This window comes from Equus przewalskii, chromosome 14 (assembly GCF_037783145.1).
Source record: "Equus przewalskii isolate Varuska chromosome 14, EquPr2, whole genome shotgun sequence".
Classification (NCBI taxonomy): Eukaryota; Metazoa; Chordata; class Mammalia; order Perissodactyla; family Equidae; genus Equus; species Equus przewalskii.
Window position 1 is genome coordinate 13,269,669 of NC_091844.1, and position 15,950 is coordinate 13,285,618.

The 15,950-nt window shown below is 40.8% G+C and overlaps 1 protein-coding gene across 1 annotated transcript in view; it reads right to left on the bottom strand.

The window, feature by feature from the left end:
- BUB1 (BUB1 mitotic checkpoint serine/threonine kinase) overlaps window positions 1-15,950 on the bottom strand; it is a 41,714-nt gene that overhangs the window by 496 nt on the left and 25,268 nt on the right. The window contains exons 18-24 of the mRNA XM_070573608.1: window positions 14,296-14,543; window positions 12,988-13,131; window positions 3,388-3,503; window positions 2,911-3,072; window positions 2,573-2,730; window positions 2,301-2,475; window positions 1,634-1,740 (exon numbers count right to left, since the gene is read on the bottom strand). Coding sequence (XP_070429709.1) covers window positions 1,634-1,740; window positions 2,301-2,475; window positions 2,573-2,730; window positions 2,911-3,072; window positions 3,388-3,503; window positions 12,988-13,131; window positions 14,296-14,543 — 1,110 coding nt within the window. The remainder of the gene's footprint in view (window positions 1-1,633; window positions 1,741-2,300; window positions 2,476-2,572; window positions 2,731-2,910; window positions 3,073-3,387; window positions 3,504-12,987; window positions 13,132-14,295; window positions 14,544-15,950) is intronic.

Genomic DNA, 15,950 nt, shown 5'->3' on the forward strand with positions numbered 1-15,950 from the left:
AAATGTCTATACAGACCTTGTTCTAAAAAAGTGATTTAGGTAGTCTTAATTTAATAACAGCTCTTCAGTGTAAAAACTTTCTCAATTTTTTTTAAAGATTTTATTTTTCCTTCTTCTCCCCAAAGGCCCCCAGTACATAGTTGTATATTTTAGTTGTGGGTCCTTCTAGTTGTAGTATGTGGGATGCCGCCTCAGCATGGCTTGATGAGTGGTGCCATGTCCGTGCCCAGGATTCGAACCGGTAAAACCATGGGCCGCTGAAGCAGAGCGCGTGAACTTAACCACTCGGCCACGGGGCCGGCCCCTTAATTTTTTTTTTTTTTAATAAAGAAAATTGATCTGCTTTTGGCTAGTGGTATATACCATACTCTGATAATCTGGCCTCATGGTTCTGACGAGCCCAAGTGTGTAAGTGCCAGGACCAGGTGGACAGGCTGGACGACCCAGAATAGAGCTGAGGTTCGGAGTTCCGACTACGGTAATTGTTAAAGTTAACTGCAAAAACTCCAGAACATGGAGATGAGGTGTTGGGAAAAAAGGCAGAACATAACTAAATTTGCGTTCCAGACAGAAAATTCAGCCTATTACGATGAGGCTGCTGAGGGTTAACGTAACACTCTTGTTCTACACTGGCGGTCAGAGATGGAAGCCTGAAGAACTCTCGTCCTTTGATGATGACAAGAGAAGGAATAAAGTATTGGCTAAATTTGATGACTCATTACGCAGAACAAACCACAGCTGGTGTAGGTTTTCTGCTAGGATCCGAATCTAACCTTATGCACAGACACTACATTTTATAAATTACTGCCAATTGTTCTTTTTTGTTGTGGGGGTGCATGGGTGTGTATGTAAGCGTGAGGGGAGTCCCAGCTTAAATGTTTTCAAGAAGGTATAAACAAGTAAAAACCCATTAAGCTGTACACTTAAGATGAGTGCTTTTCTGCATGTCTGTATACCTCAAGAAAAGAAAAGAAAGTCTAAGTGATAGCAGGGACATGCGCATACCACATGCTCAGCTTAAACATTCCCAATTGTTTATTCACACGACATTGTATCAAGAAAGCCATCTGTGTTGACAGCAAGAGTTCTAATCTCGTCATTAATTTTCACTATGATTTTATAGATGAGAAAACAGTCTTAGAAAATCCAAGGTTACACAGCGATGGGACTTCGAACCCTATCCTGCGATGGATAGCTGCCGCCTCAAATCACTTCATCATTACCCAGCCCCTCACACACGTTGTTTCCTTTGCTTTTTATAAGAAGCATCTGAGGAATGGAGAATCAGTATTATGGCCATTTACACAGGCAGGAGAACAAACCCGCGGCTCAAGGACGCCAGGTCCTTTGTCTAGAGGGTAAAGAGAAACCTCTGAGCGTGTACAGGCCGCCAGCCGCTCGGCCAGGAGCTGTCGCTGGTTCTAGGAGGGTGTGGCCGCCCCACCCATACGGGGACACACAGGTCGTGCAGCTCTGTGACTTGCTCTCTGCGCCCCGCGTCCAGGACTGTGCTATTCCACCATCCTTCCCAAGGCACGGCCTTCCACACAGCGGCACAGATCCATTTTCCACCAGACGGAACCAACATTTCACTATATTCTCTCTTCACCGTAGCACTAATGCTAACACTCACCTTCTAAAAAGACCTTCGGGCTTCCAGACTCCTCCTTCATTTTTCACTTTCATGTAAGTGCCGAAAAGCATGCAGTACACTGTTGCAGCAACTCCAAAGTAATCAATCTATAAAGAAAATATAGGTCTACAGAACTCAAATAGTAAGTTACACACGAGTGTATCGAAATGTCTGACTTACGCAGCAGGCTACATAATTGCAGGATTTTACTTTTTAAGAATTTTGGAAGCCGTCTGTTCAACGTCCCACTGATCTGCCACACTGAGTGCCCGTCTAGGCTTTGCTGGAGGCTTCCACGGACCGCAGGTCACCCCCGCCTCCTGAGACAGCCCCTTGGAAAGCTCTGTTCTCCTCGGGCTCCTGTGTCCTTCTCAAGTCCTTCGCTGTCACACAGGGGCAGACAGGACACTCTAATCCCTCCTGCACGTGGAGAGCCTGGAAGTCCCCCTGACTCCTCCCCCTGGGACCCTGCCTGCTGTTCCCTAACCGTACGCTGAAGCCCCTTGCTGTGCGACGTGCTCGTCACTGAAGACGACACGTGAGCAGGGTCTGAATCCACAGACAGAAGCCCAGACCGCTCGAACGAACTAGGTCCCCAAATTCACTCTGAAGATGCAGTAAGTATGAGAGAGGAAAATATTTCCAAACTCTCCCTCTAGTTCCATACCTGGTAGTTCCACGGTCTGTTGCTCAGCATCTCAGTACACTGAAAACCAGATGTTTCACACTTTCCTGTAAATACAGTTCCTTTTGGAAAAAGTTTCATATCTATACTCTGACCCAGGTCAATCAGTGTCAAGCCAGCGAATAAATCATCATCTTCGCTGTCCTGTTCCAGAAATCTAAACACAAACAAGGGCCAGGCTGCATGAGCACAGATAAGACAAGGCGGCTGGGGAAACGGGAAGAAAAGAGCCCCATTGAAAGCGCAACACTTGCCTGCTTCCAAGTATGAAGTTGTCTGGTTTGATGTCTCCGTGAACGATTTCGCAGCTGTGGACTTGCTCGATCATGTGGAGCATGGTGATGGCAAAAGAGAGGACGAGCGCTGGAGGCATCACTTTCTCAGGGGTATTTTTATAGAGATTAATGGCATTCTAGAAACAACAGAAAGCGGACTCCTGAGGTGGCTGCACAGGATGAATGAAATTTCAAGTCAAGAGCTTTGCCCCCGCCGACCACTCCAATAAAAGCTCCGACTATAAAAGGCCTGTGCGAGGCACAAGCCAAAACAGACTTCAGACTCATGTTCACAACGTCAAAGTGAATACACTTACTAATAATGTTCCATAGCTGTAGAGATCTCCCACCAATACACTGCCATTCTGGAAAAAGTGGGCAGAATAGAATTTGATGAACATATGTTGCACACTCGGCTCTAGTCTCTCCATCAGCTGGGTCCCGATGTAGAACTCCCAGGGATTGGCGGGCTTCTGGACCTGGAATCATACGTGACATTCATATCCAGTCTCACAGTCTGGAAAATGACAGCAAGAGAGAAGCTTCCATCCCAATAAAGGACGTGGGGCAGAAAGCGATGACAAGCCGTGAGCTGTTGCTGAAGTATGGGATTGGCAAGGTAATTTCAGTGGCAAGGCAATCCTGAACCCTTGCAGGATAGTTTTGTTTCTCAAATGCTGACTATAATAATAAATGAAACCACCACTGTCTTGAAAAAGAAAAAAAGAGGCCGACAAATTCAAGTTCTTAACATTCATTTCCATATTATACAAAAACTTGCTTAGATCATTTACCTTTAAAACAAATTTCTGTTTCTTTTTGGTATCATTCACATCTCCATGAGTAACTTCATAGACTTGGGCAAAAGCCCCTTCTCCAAGAAGGTGATCAACGTAGACCAGCAAAGAACCTTAGAAGAGAGAGACATCAAAGTGAAAAAAAGGCTCAAAACATTATACACTTTATCAAAATGAAATGAAGGATCTGTCAAATTGTCTTGGTGCTTGAATTGCTTTAATAAATAAAAATGGACAGAGCTCCCTTAGGAAATGGTTTCCAGTCTTAGACATAAAAGTTAAACACCTGCCATAAAATAGCTTCCTTTTAAATGATGTGATGGAGGAGCAAAAGCCACCCTGCTGGGCGCCACCTGGTGGCAGGACCTTGGGCAGTGGTCCCCTTCTCACCAGTGTCCTCATATTTGAAGGGGTAATACCTGTGCTGCCTACTTGGCGAGACTGTTCTGATGTTAGAAAGAACAAGTAAAACTCCTCTGTACAGGGCTACACAAAGCTCAAACATGCATTTGAAAAATGCAAGTGTTGGAGGCTGGCCAGTGGCATGGTGGTTAAGTTCACACACTCTGCTTTGGTGGCCTGCAGTTCACAGGTTCGGATCCTGGGCGTGGACCTAGCACCACTCACCAAGCCACACTGTGGTGGGACCCCACATAAAATAGAGGAAGACTGGCACAGATGTTAGCTCAGGGCCAATCTTCCTCACCAAAAACAAAGAAAGAAAGAAAGAAAAATGCAAGTGTTTTACACCAGAATAAAAAGGGCAAGTATAATTGTACCAATATTTCTGATAAAAAATTTTTATTGAAGTAAATCTTTTATTTTAGAGTTTTCAATTTACAGAAAAGTTGCAAAGATAGTACAGTTTCTGTATGCTCTAAACCCAGTTTCCCCTATTGTTAACTTTTACATGACCTTGGTGCCCTTATCACAAGTACAGATCCAACATTGGCACGTTACTATTAACGCCACTTTTCCCCCCCTTTTTCTCCCCAAAGCCCCCTGGTACACAGTTGTGTATTTTTAGTTGTAGGTCCTTCTAGCTGTGGCATGTGGGACGCCGCCTCAGCATGGTTTGATGAGCAGTGCCATGTCTGTGCCCAGGATCCGAACCAGAGAAACCCTGAGCCACTGCAGCAGAGCGCATGAACTTAACCACTCAGCCACGGGGCCGGGCCCTCAACCCCACATTTTATTCAGATTTCACTAGTTTCCCCCTACTGTTCCAGGACACACTCATCAAGTCTCATTAGCCTCCACTAGGCTGTGACAGTCTCTAACTTTTTGTTTTGGATGACCATGACAGTTCCAAGGCGAACTCGTCAGGTAAGTTTGAGAATGGCCCTCAAACGGAATTTGTTTTGATAGTTTTCAATAACACTGGGGTTATTGGTTTTGGGAGAAAGACCACGGAGGGGAAGTTGTAATAAATTTTTAAATTAATTTTTTAAAAAAGACTTCACATGTTCAAAATCAAATATAAAAAAGTAGACTTCTGGTTTCTAGTCTGGCATCTAAGGAGCTCCGAAGTCATCACTCCACCCTCTCAATAAGAAAAAGCTGAACAAACTGAAAACCAACAACTCTTCTTAGATCCATTAGAGAACTGAGGTCACAGGGCAAACTGCTGCCCCCAAAATTGCGGAGACAGACAGGTGGCTACAGAGATTAAGAGCCTGCCAGAGCAGAGGCCCAGGAGCAGAAACCACTGCTGGAGACAGTACTGGGCAGACTGCAACAGAATGAACTGACGTCTCAGACTTATTTAAGAACAAGTCTCTAGGGAAACCCAAAGACAACAGGGGAGACAGAAATAAGGACACAAAGGGAAATTTTAGCCTCTGATAACCACAGTGACAGTAAACAGTAAACAGCCTAATTTCCAGCCAGATAAGCATAAATCTTACACTAAAAGCCTATTCATCTCAGTTCCTTTTACCTGGTATAGCGGGTCTGGCTTCTAACAAAAATTAGACAAAAACACAGTTAGAAGAGACAGAGCAAGCATCAGAACCAGACACAGATAGGGCAAAGATTTTGGGATTATGAAACCAGGAATTTTAAAAAAGTATAATTAATATGCTAAGGGCTCTAATGGAAAAAACAGACAACATGCAAGAATAGAGCAGTAATGTAAGCAGACAAATGGAAACTCTGAGAAACAATCAGAAGGAAATGCTAGGAATAAAAGGCGCTATGACAGAAACGAGGAGCGTCTCTGACGGCCTCATCAACAGGTGGCATGTGGCCAGGAAAGCAGTCAGTGAGTTTGAAGACAAGCCAATAGAAACTTCCAAAACTGAAATGCAAAGAGAAAAAGAAAATGAAAAAGGACAGAATATTCAAGAACTTGGGACAATTACAAATGGTGTAACATATGTGTAATGGGAATAATAGAAGGAATAAGAAAGAGAAAGGACCAGAAAAAATATTTGGAGTAATAATGGCTGAGAATTTTCCAAAATTAATTACAGACACTAAATCATAGATCCAGCTCAGAGAGCACCAAGCAAGATAAATACCAAAAAATCTACACCTACGTATGCATATTCAAACTGCAGAAAATCAGACAAGAAGAAAATATTGAAAGAAGCCAGAGGAATAAAACCACCACACTTATAGAGAAGAAAGGACAAGAATTACATTGACTTCTTTTCAGAAATGGTACAAGAAGAGAGTAGAGTATAACAAAGTGTTGAAAGAAAAAACTACCAACCAAAAATTCTGTATCTGGCAAAATTACCCCTTCAAAAGTGAAGGAGAAAGAAACTATCTTAGACAAACAAGAATCAAGGGACTCTGTCAACAGAAGACCTGCCTTGCAAGAAATGCTAAAAGTTCTTCAGAGAGAAGGAAGATGATATAGGTCAGAACTCAGATCAGAAGAATGTAGGAAAAGGAATAAATGAAGATAATAAAATCTCTTACTTTTCTTATTCATAATTGATCTAACAGATAGTAGTTTGTTCAAAATTAATAATAGCAACAATGTATTCAGTGAGTATAGCTTATGGAAAAGTGAAATGAGTGACGGTGATGTTAGGAGGCAGAAGGGAGAAACTCGTAATACTCTGCTCTAAGGTCCGTGTGCTACCTGTGAAGTGGTGCCGTGTTGTCTGAAGGTGGACTTGGATTAGTTGTCAACGTATATTGCAAACTCTAGAGCAACCACTAAAGAAAGAAGTATAACTAATATGCTGAGAGAAGAGAGAAAAGGGAAATCATATAAATACTCAATTAAAACAAGAGAAGACAAGATGTGGTATATATATACAATGGAATACTACTCAGCCGTAAAAAAGAACAAAATCGTCCCATTTGCAACAACGTGGATGGACCTTGAGGGAATTATATTAAGTGAAATAAGCCAGATAGAAAAGGTCAATCTCTGTATGACTCCACTCATATGAGGAATTTAAACATGTGGACAAAGAGAACAGATTAGTGGCTACCAGGGGAAAGGTGGGGGGGTTGGGGGTGGGCACAAAGGGTGAAGGGGTGCACCTACAACACGACTGACAGACAATAATGTACAACTGAAATTTCACAAGATTGCAACCTATCATTAACTCAATAAAAAATTTTAAAAAAAACAAGAGAAGACAGAACAAAAAAGGAAAGAACTAGGGCGATGAATAGAAAACAGCAATAAATATAGTAAACATTAATCCAACTACATCAGCAATCCTTTTAAATATCAATAGACTAAATATACAAATGAAAACAGAGACTGTCACAGTAGATAAAAATACAAAAGCCAATTATATGTTGCCTACAAGAAATACCCCTTAGATATAAAGACATAGATTAAAAGTAAAGGGATGGAGGCAGACATGCCATGCTAACATTAATCAATAGAAAGCCGGAGTACGCCTAGCAATTTTAGACAGAGCAGGCTTCAGAGCAAGAGCGAGGAAAACGGGGATAAAAATGGGCGTTATATGATGATGATAAAGGGGTCAGTTCTCCAAGAAGACATAACAATCCTTAATGTGCATGTGCCTAACAGCAGAGCATCAAAACAGTGAGGCAAAAATTGACAGAACTGCAAGGAAGGAAAATAGAAGAATTCACTGTCATAGTTGGAGATTTCTACATCCCTCTATCAGTGATTGAGATCCAAAAGGCAGAGAATTGGTAAGGGCACGGTTGACACGAACAGCACCATCAATCAACTGGATCTAACTGACATTTATAGCATACTTCATCTAACACTAGCAGAATATACATTCTTTTCAAGCTGAAACAGAACACTCACCAAGACAGACCACATTCTGGGCCATAAAACAAACCTTCACCAAAAAAAAAAGAAAAAAAAAACTTCATACAAAGCATGCTCTCAGATCACAATGGAATTAAACTAGTAATCAATAACAGAAAGATAACTGTTAAGTCCCAAAACACTTGGAGATTAAACACACTTCTAAATAACCCAAGTCAAAGAAGAAATCTTAAGAGAAACTGAAAATATTTTGAACTAAATGAAAATGAAAACACAATTTATCGAAATTGTGGGACGTAGTGAAGAAGTGCTTGGAGGGAAACAGAGCATATTCCAGCATACTAAATGCATGTGTTAGAAAAGAAAGATCCAAAGTCAATCTTAGTTTCCACATTAGGAAACCAGAAAAAGAAGAGCAAATTAAGTGGAAAGTAAGCACAAGAAAAGAAATAGTAACAATCAAAGCACAAATCAATGAAATTGAAAACAGGAAATCAACAGAGAAAAATCAACAAAACCAAAAGATGGTTCTTTGAAAAAATCAATAAAATTGATAACCCTGGGCCAGGCTAACTAAGAAGAGAGAGCGGATACAAATTACTAATATCAGAAATGAAAGAGGGAACATCACTACAGAGCCCAAGGAAATTAAAAGGATAATAAAGGAATACTATGAACAACACTATGCCCACAAATTTGATAAATTAGATGAAATGAACCAATTCCTTGAAAGCCACAATCTGCCAAAACTCACACAGGAAGAAACAAACAATTTGAACAGGCTCATATCTAATAAAGAAAATTGTATCAATAATTAATAGCCTTCCCAAACGGAAAGCATCAGGCCCAGATGGGCTCACTGGTGAATTTTACCAAACATTTAAGGAAGAAATTATACCAGTTCTCTATAATCTTTTTCAGAGAATAGAAGCAGAAGGAATACTTCCTAACCCATTTTATGAGGCCAGCATTACCCTAACACCAAAACCAGATGGAGAAATTACAAGAAAACTACAGAGCAACATCTCTCATGAACATAGATGCAAAAATCCTCAAAATATTAGCAATTCAAATCCAAAAAGGTACAAAAGAAGTATATACTACAACCTAGTAGGATTAATCCAGGCATGCAAGGCTGGTTCAACATTTAAAAATCAATTAGGGTTTACACATGACATAAATCACATCTTACACCCATAACAAAATTTACTAGCTTGATTATCCTCTAATTACTGTTGTAGCAAAAAAAGGGAATAACGGAGGGAAGGAATTAACACTACTAAGTGCTTTTCTACATGGCAGGGACTATGCTAGGCTCTTCCATGTACATTAGCTGATTACTACGTTCACTGTAGAACTGAGGAATCTGAGGTTCAGAGAGGTAATAAATCACTTGCCTGTGGATGGCTAATAAACGGAGGAACTGAGATTTTAATACAATGTTATATGTCAATTATATCTCAAATAAAAAAAAATATTTTAACCCGAACCTTGCTGATACTCCAATCTGAGAAAACCAATACTGTAAAAGAATCTCTATTTTGGCCACCAGTCTCAATATCTAATCAGTGAGAGTCAATAATCACACCATGTACTGGATGCCAAAGGCTAGTGGGCTATATGGACAGATCAAAGGAAAAGACAAGAAACACAGGGAACCTAATGAACATCTCAGAATTAACATGTCCGAAACAAACTTCTAGATGTGCAAAGGCAAGTCCACTGCTTGGTTTAGAATATAAGATAGAGGCTAATCTGCTATAAGGAAAAAGTCTAGACAAAGAGGAGAAAAGCCAGGCTCAGGGAAATGATCTAGAGAAATTCCCCATGATGATGAATGGCTGATAGATTTTGAGCACAGTGGTGTCTAATCATAAGTCTTATGTTGGTGTTCACCTGTGCTGGGCTAGCCTGGAATCTCTTTCCCTCAGTCTCCAAACCTTTAGTAACAATCTCCTACAAAAAAAAAAAAAAAAATGAAAAAGATAAAGAAATCAATTAATGTAATCCATCACATCAACACACTAAAAAGAAAAACCACATGATCATATCAATAAATGCAGAAAAAGTATTTGACAAAATCCAACACCCATTCATGATAACAACCCTCCAAATGAGGAATAGAGGGAAACTTGCACAACTTGATAAAGAACAGCTATAAAAAACCTACAGCTAACATCATACTTAATGGTGAGAAACTAGGTAACTGTTTTCCTGCTGCCAGCAGGAACAAGGTGAGGCTCTCCCCTCTCACCCCGCCTATTCAACATCATACTGGAAGTCCTAGCTAATGCAATAAGACAGGAAAAGGAAATAAAAGGTATACAGATGGGGAAGGAAGAAATAAAAGTCTTTGTACAGAGGACTGTCTACATAGGAAAACCAAAAAAATTAAAACAATCTCCTGTAACTAATAAGCGATTATAGCAAGGTTGCAGGATACAAGGTTAATATACAAAAGTCATTTGCTTTCCTCTGTACCATAAATGAACAAGTGGAATTTGAAATTAGGAATACAATACCATTTACATTAGCACCCCCCAAAATGAAATACTTAGGTATAAATCTAACAAAATATGTATAAGATCTAAATGAGGAAAACTTCAAAACTCTGATGAAAGAAATAAAAAAAGACCTAAATAAATGGAGAGGTATTCCACGTACGTGGATAGGAAGACACAATATCGTCAAGATGTCAGTTCTTCCAAACTTGATCTACAGATTTCAATGCAATCCCGGTCAAAATCTCAGCAAGGAACTTTGTGGATATTGCCAACTTATCCTGGAGTTTGGAAATGCAAAGGCAAAAGACCCAGACAGCCAACACAATGCTGAAGAAGAACAAAGTTGCAGAAATGACACTGCCTGACATCAAGACTTACTATAAAAGTTACCACAATTAGGACAGTGTGATAGTGACGAAAGAATACAGCAATAGATCATTGGAACAGGACAGAGAGCCCAGAAATAGACCCAAACAAACAGAGTCAACTGATCACTGACAAAGAAGCCAAGACAATTCAATGGAGAAAGGAAAGTCTTTTCAACAAATGGTGATACAACTGGACGTCAACAAGCAAAAAGTGAATCCAGACACACACCTTATACCTTTCACAAATGTTAACTCAAAATGGATCAGAGACCTAAATGTAAAATACAAAATGGTAAGATTCCTAGAAGATAACATAGGAGATATCTAGGCGACCTTGGGTTTGCCAATGACCTCTTAGGTACAACACCAAAAGCTGATCCACGAAAGAAAAAAACTTGATAAACTGGACTTCATTAAAATAAAAAACTTCTGCTCTGTAAAAGACACAGTTAGCAGAATGAAAAGCCACGCCAGGGACTGGGAGAAAAATCTTTGCGAAATACTTATCTGATAAAGGACTGTTATCTAAAATATACAATGAACTTTTCTTTGAGGAAGATTAGCCCTGAGCTAACATCTGCCACCAATCCTCCTCTTTTTGCTGAGGAAGACTGGCCCTGGGCTAACATCTGTGCCCATCTTCCTCTACTTTATATGTGGGACGCCTAACACAGCATGGCTTGACTAGTGGTGCCATGTCCGCACCCGGGATCCGAACCAGTGAACCCCGGGCCGCTGAAGCAGAATGTGCAAGCTTCCATGGGGCCAGCCCCTACAATGAACTTTTAAAACTCAACAATAAGAAAACAAGAAACCTGATTAAAAATTGGGCAAAAGATCTGAACATATACCTCCCCAAAGAAGATATAAGTGGGCAAATAAACACATGAAAAGTTGTTCAACATCATATGTAATTAGGGAATTGAAAATTAAAAACAATAATGAAATACCACTACTATAACGGATAAAACCTAAAATACTGACCATACCAAATGCCGGTAAGGATGTGGAACAATAGAACTCTCATTATTGCTGGTGGGAATGCAAAACGGTACAAACCCCTTTGGAAAACAGCTTGGCAGTTTCTTACAGAAGTAAACATACTCTTACCATACAATCCAGCAATTACACTCCTTGCCATTTACCCCAATGAACTGAAAACTTATGTCTACACAAAAACTGCACAGGAATGTTTACAGCAGCTTTATTCATAATTGCCAAAACTTGGAAGCAACCAAGACGTCCTTCAATAGGCAAATGGATAAATAAACCATGGTACATTCATACAATGCAATATTACTCACGGATTAAAAAGAGCGAGCTATCAAGTCACAGAAAGACACTGAGGAACCTTAAATGCACATTGCTAAGCAAAAGAAGCCAATCTGAAAAGTCTACATACTATATGATTACAACTATACGACACTCTGGAAAAGGCAAAACTACGGAGACAGTAGGAAAAAGATTAGTGCTTGCCAGGGTTTCAGGGAGAGGGAGCGAGGGAAGAAGAGATGGAGCGCAGGGTATTTTTAGGGCAGTGAAACTGTTCTGTATGACACCATAATGATGGATACACGCTGTTATACCTTTGTCAAACCCCATAGAATTGACAGCACAAAGAATGAATTCTAATGTCAACTACTGACTTTAATTAACAATAATGTGTCAATATTGGCTTATCAACTTTAACAAATGCACCACACTAATGCAGGATGTTAGTAAGAGGGGCATCTGTGTGTGGAGGGGGGTGCGGGCGGAGGTGGGTATATGGGAACTCTCTGTAACATTTCCCCTCAATTTCTCTGTAAGCCTAAAGCTGCTCTACAAAATACAGTTGATTAATTAAACAAAAAAGTGTATTGTGAGAAGTCTTGCTCCCATTGTTAGCCACATCCCCCCCATTTCCCACTACCACTAACAGTTAACCATTTTTATTGGTTTTGAGAATCCTTCAAGAGTTCTCTGGAAATACTATCAAACATGACTATATATTATCTTCTTCCTTTTTAGGAAACAGAAAGCAGCACATGATGCGAGCCTGCCTTTCCACTTACAGCATGTTTTGGAGCTTGCTCCCTCTCGGCACGGAGTGAGCTGGATCTGCTGTGGAGGTGTCCCGTAATTTATGGAAGCGGTCCCCACAGACACCTATATTGTTCCAATCTGCTGCGTTTAGACACACACATCATTTTGAATTTACGCAAGTATATCTGCAGGAAACTCTTAAAAGTGGATGTCTGGGTCTAAGAGCATACGCAGTTTTTATTGTGATAGATATTGCCAAATAGCCCTCTATGAGTTATAGTCCCAATAGCAATCAAAATCCTGCAGTCAGGGCTTAACAAAACGTTCTCAGCTTAATACTATAGATAAAACTATCGGAGGTCAGGGGGTAGGGGTGGTGGTGGTGTCAGGAGGAGAATCACACACACACACACGAGTTACCATCATTTTCCCATAGAGAAACAAGAGCTTCAAGTCATAGTACTCACACGGTCCTTACCCAATTGAAACTCAGTCTTGGGCTTGATGGCTGGAAGTTTACACTGCCATTCAAATGTATTTGGATAGGAACTCACTGGTTTAGAAAGCCCAGATAAGAGCTTGAGAATCAGCTTATCATCCCACGGGTTCTCAACAGTGACTTCTTCAAGGAATGGGAACAAAAGATGAAAATGAATTCAGTACCCAAGAATTTTACCAAAGAACTGATAGATAAAGCAAGTGAAGACATCCATTAAATAAGCCTTCAAAAGCTTTATCTTTAAAGAGCACTGATTCACATAAGAACCATTTTCAAAAGTCAAAATGAGTAGTTCTGCGCAGTTCATTATTTGTCATTTTAGATCTACAAATTTAGATCAAAATTCAGTTGTGACAAAGGAAATCAACAGCAAGGGCATCAGTTCCACTCACCTGGAACTGCCAGATTCTGCCTCGAACACAGTTATGAGTGCATGTCTTAAAGGCAGGCTTGGATACCAGTTACTTCTAACGTGCTCAGGTATTTATTCTTTAAGTTGCTTTTCCACTTACACCCACAAAACACATCGCCTTTTAACACCTACACTACCTATGGGTGATTTGTATGCATGAAATGTACTTTGGGTCCACAAAATGGAAATCACTTCTAAAGGTAATAAAAAAAACTTCTAATTTAGAATGCTATAAAAAATTCTATTAATAGCAGCTATCAAAGACAAATTCAGCATGAGTAATACTTACTTAACACTCAGTACTTGTAGGACACTGTTCTGAGTACTTTCCATTTAGTAACTCACTTGGTCCTTATAATAAGACTCTCAAGCAGGCACTACCACCACCTCCACTTTACAGAAAAGGAGAGGGCCACCAAGAATTGAAAGGATATTGGTGAAGATCACATGACTGCCTAAGAGGGGGAGCCAGGATTAGAACCCGGGCAGCCCATATCCAGAGTCTGTGCTCTTAGCCACTGTGCAAGAACATTTCTGTGCAACCTGGGGGTGAAGGGTATTTCTTTAACCGAGCCTCAGTTTACTTTTCTGTAAAAAGGAGATAACAGTATTAGATTAAATGCCTGGCACATAGTAGGCCCTCAAATTCCAACTCCGTCTTCCAGCAGTAGTTACTCTGATACTTTCTAAAATTAACATGGATCATGTGCCCTCCAGGCTGCTACAGCATTCACTGCGATGCAGTCACGCAAGTTTTGTCTGAACCTGTGTCTACACATCAAGTCCGTGCTCTTTGAGCTGCTTTCATGGAACAGCTTTTACTGGGCCATTGTCCTTATTCAGGGGCACAATTAACATTTAGCGTCTGTTCATACTTGGAGCACTGACGTCCCCAAGTGAACCAGTCTGCATCTGTTCTGCTTGGAGCCCGGCGCTGGCGTCTGGCGGATCCTCTGCAACGGCAAGGTCAGCGTCGGTGAGTTTACAGGCCTGCAGGCCCCGCTCCGCCTCGCTGGTCAGCACACTGCTTGCAGCAGCCTGGCCCAAATGGAGCAAGGATGCCGAAGATACGGCTGTGGGGAACGCTGGTTCTCGGCTTTTCTCCTGAATTGGGCTGGATCTCCTAAAGGGAAAGAGGAGAAGAAACAAAACACTACATGATTACAAGCGTATTGGACTTGATCACACCAAAGTCCCACAAAACAGTTTCCTTTTCATTCTAGGAATGACATTTCAAAATCGTCTCACCAAGAGTTGATCAAGGTATTTTTGTCAGACCAATAAACATATGCAAACACACGGCTAGTACAATAGGAATAGAAATAAAGTCAAAGACGTGGTACTATCTTAGACAGGTGAGGGGTGCGCTGGGCATTCTTTAGTAGGAAATGTTAGGAGGAACGGCTTTATCCTCAAGCTGCCATCCAAGCATCACTACTGAAATCAAGACAATATTTACTTTATTCCAAAAATGGCTTCTTTTATAACATCAAGACAAACAGAAAACGTCAACCGCAATCCAACAAGCTAACACCAGTCAGCACATCTCCACACACACGTACCGACAGCTGAAACTCACTATTCACAGACTCTCTATTTGTAAATTCACCTACATGCTGAAATTTATTTGTACCCCAATCAATACTCAGGGTGCTTTTGCAGTCATCTGCAGACACGCAGAAAAGTGATAAATTTGAGTCACCCAACGTACACGTTCCCAGGTGAGGTCGAGAAGGCGATACTCTCCCTTGTGGTTTCAGCTCTCATACTGTAAACGTGTCCCTTCGCAGTCTACTTAGCAACATGGGTTTTGCATTTAAAATGGTCTTCAAGTGCAGTGCTGCAGTGCTGTGTGTGTTCCTACGCTCAAGAAGGCATGAGTTATAGTGCTGTCGGCCGTGAGTTCAATGTTAATAAATTAACAATATATATCAATTAAGGTGTCTTTAAACAGAATGCTGTGAGCAGAGGCTCACAGGAACCTGCCTGTGTGTCTCCCCCAGGAGCAACCGTTCAGTGTTTGCTGTCTGAGTGTCTGAAGTAACTTTACAGAAGAGAACCACTGCAAACAATGACTTGACTGTACATGCATCTCCAGCTTTATAGCCACATACACACAAACAACAAGTATAAATAGAAACTTTCATACAAATGAATTTATACATGCAACTTCATGTTGCATTTCCACTTCCTGACACAACAGTGACACTACAGTGAACTTTTTAAAAATAAACTAATTTTGGAATAATTTTAGATTTAAAGAAATGTTGCAAAGGTAAGAGAGAACTTCCACATCCTCCACCCAATTCCCTCTAAGGTTATCATCTCATGTTCTAGTGGTACCTCTGTCAAAACTAACAAACCAACACTCGTTACATTACTGCTAACCATCCTCCAGACTTCATTTGGATTCCAGTTTTTCCACAATGCCCTTTACGCGCTCCAGGGTCCACTCCTGGAGACCATGCTGCATTTCCTCATCAGTCTCCGTCCCCCTCCTCATGTGTGACAGTTTCTCAGTGTCTCCTAC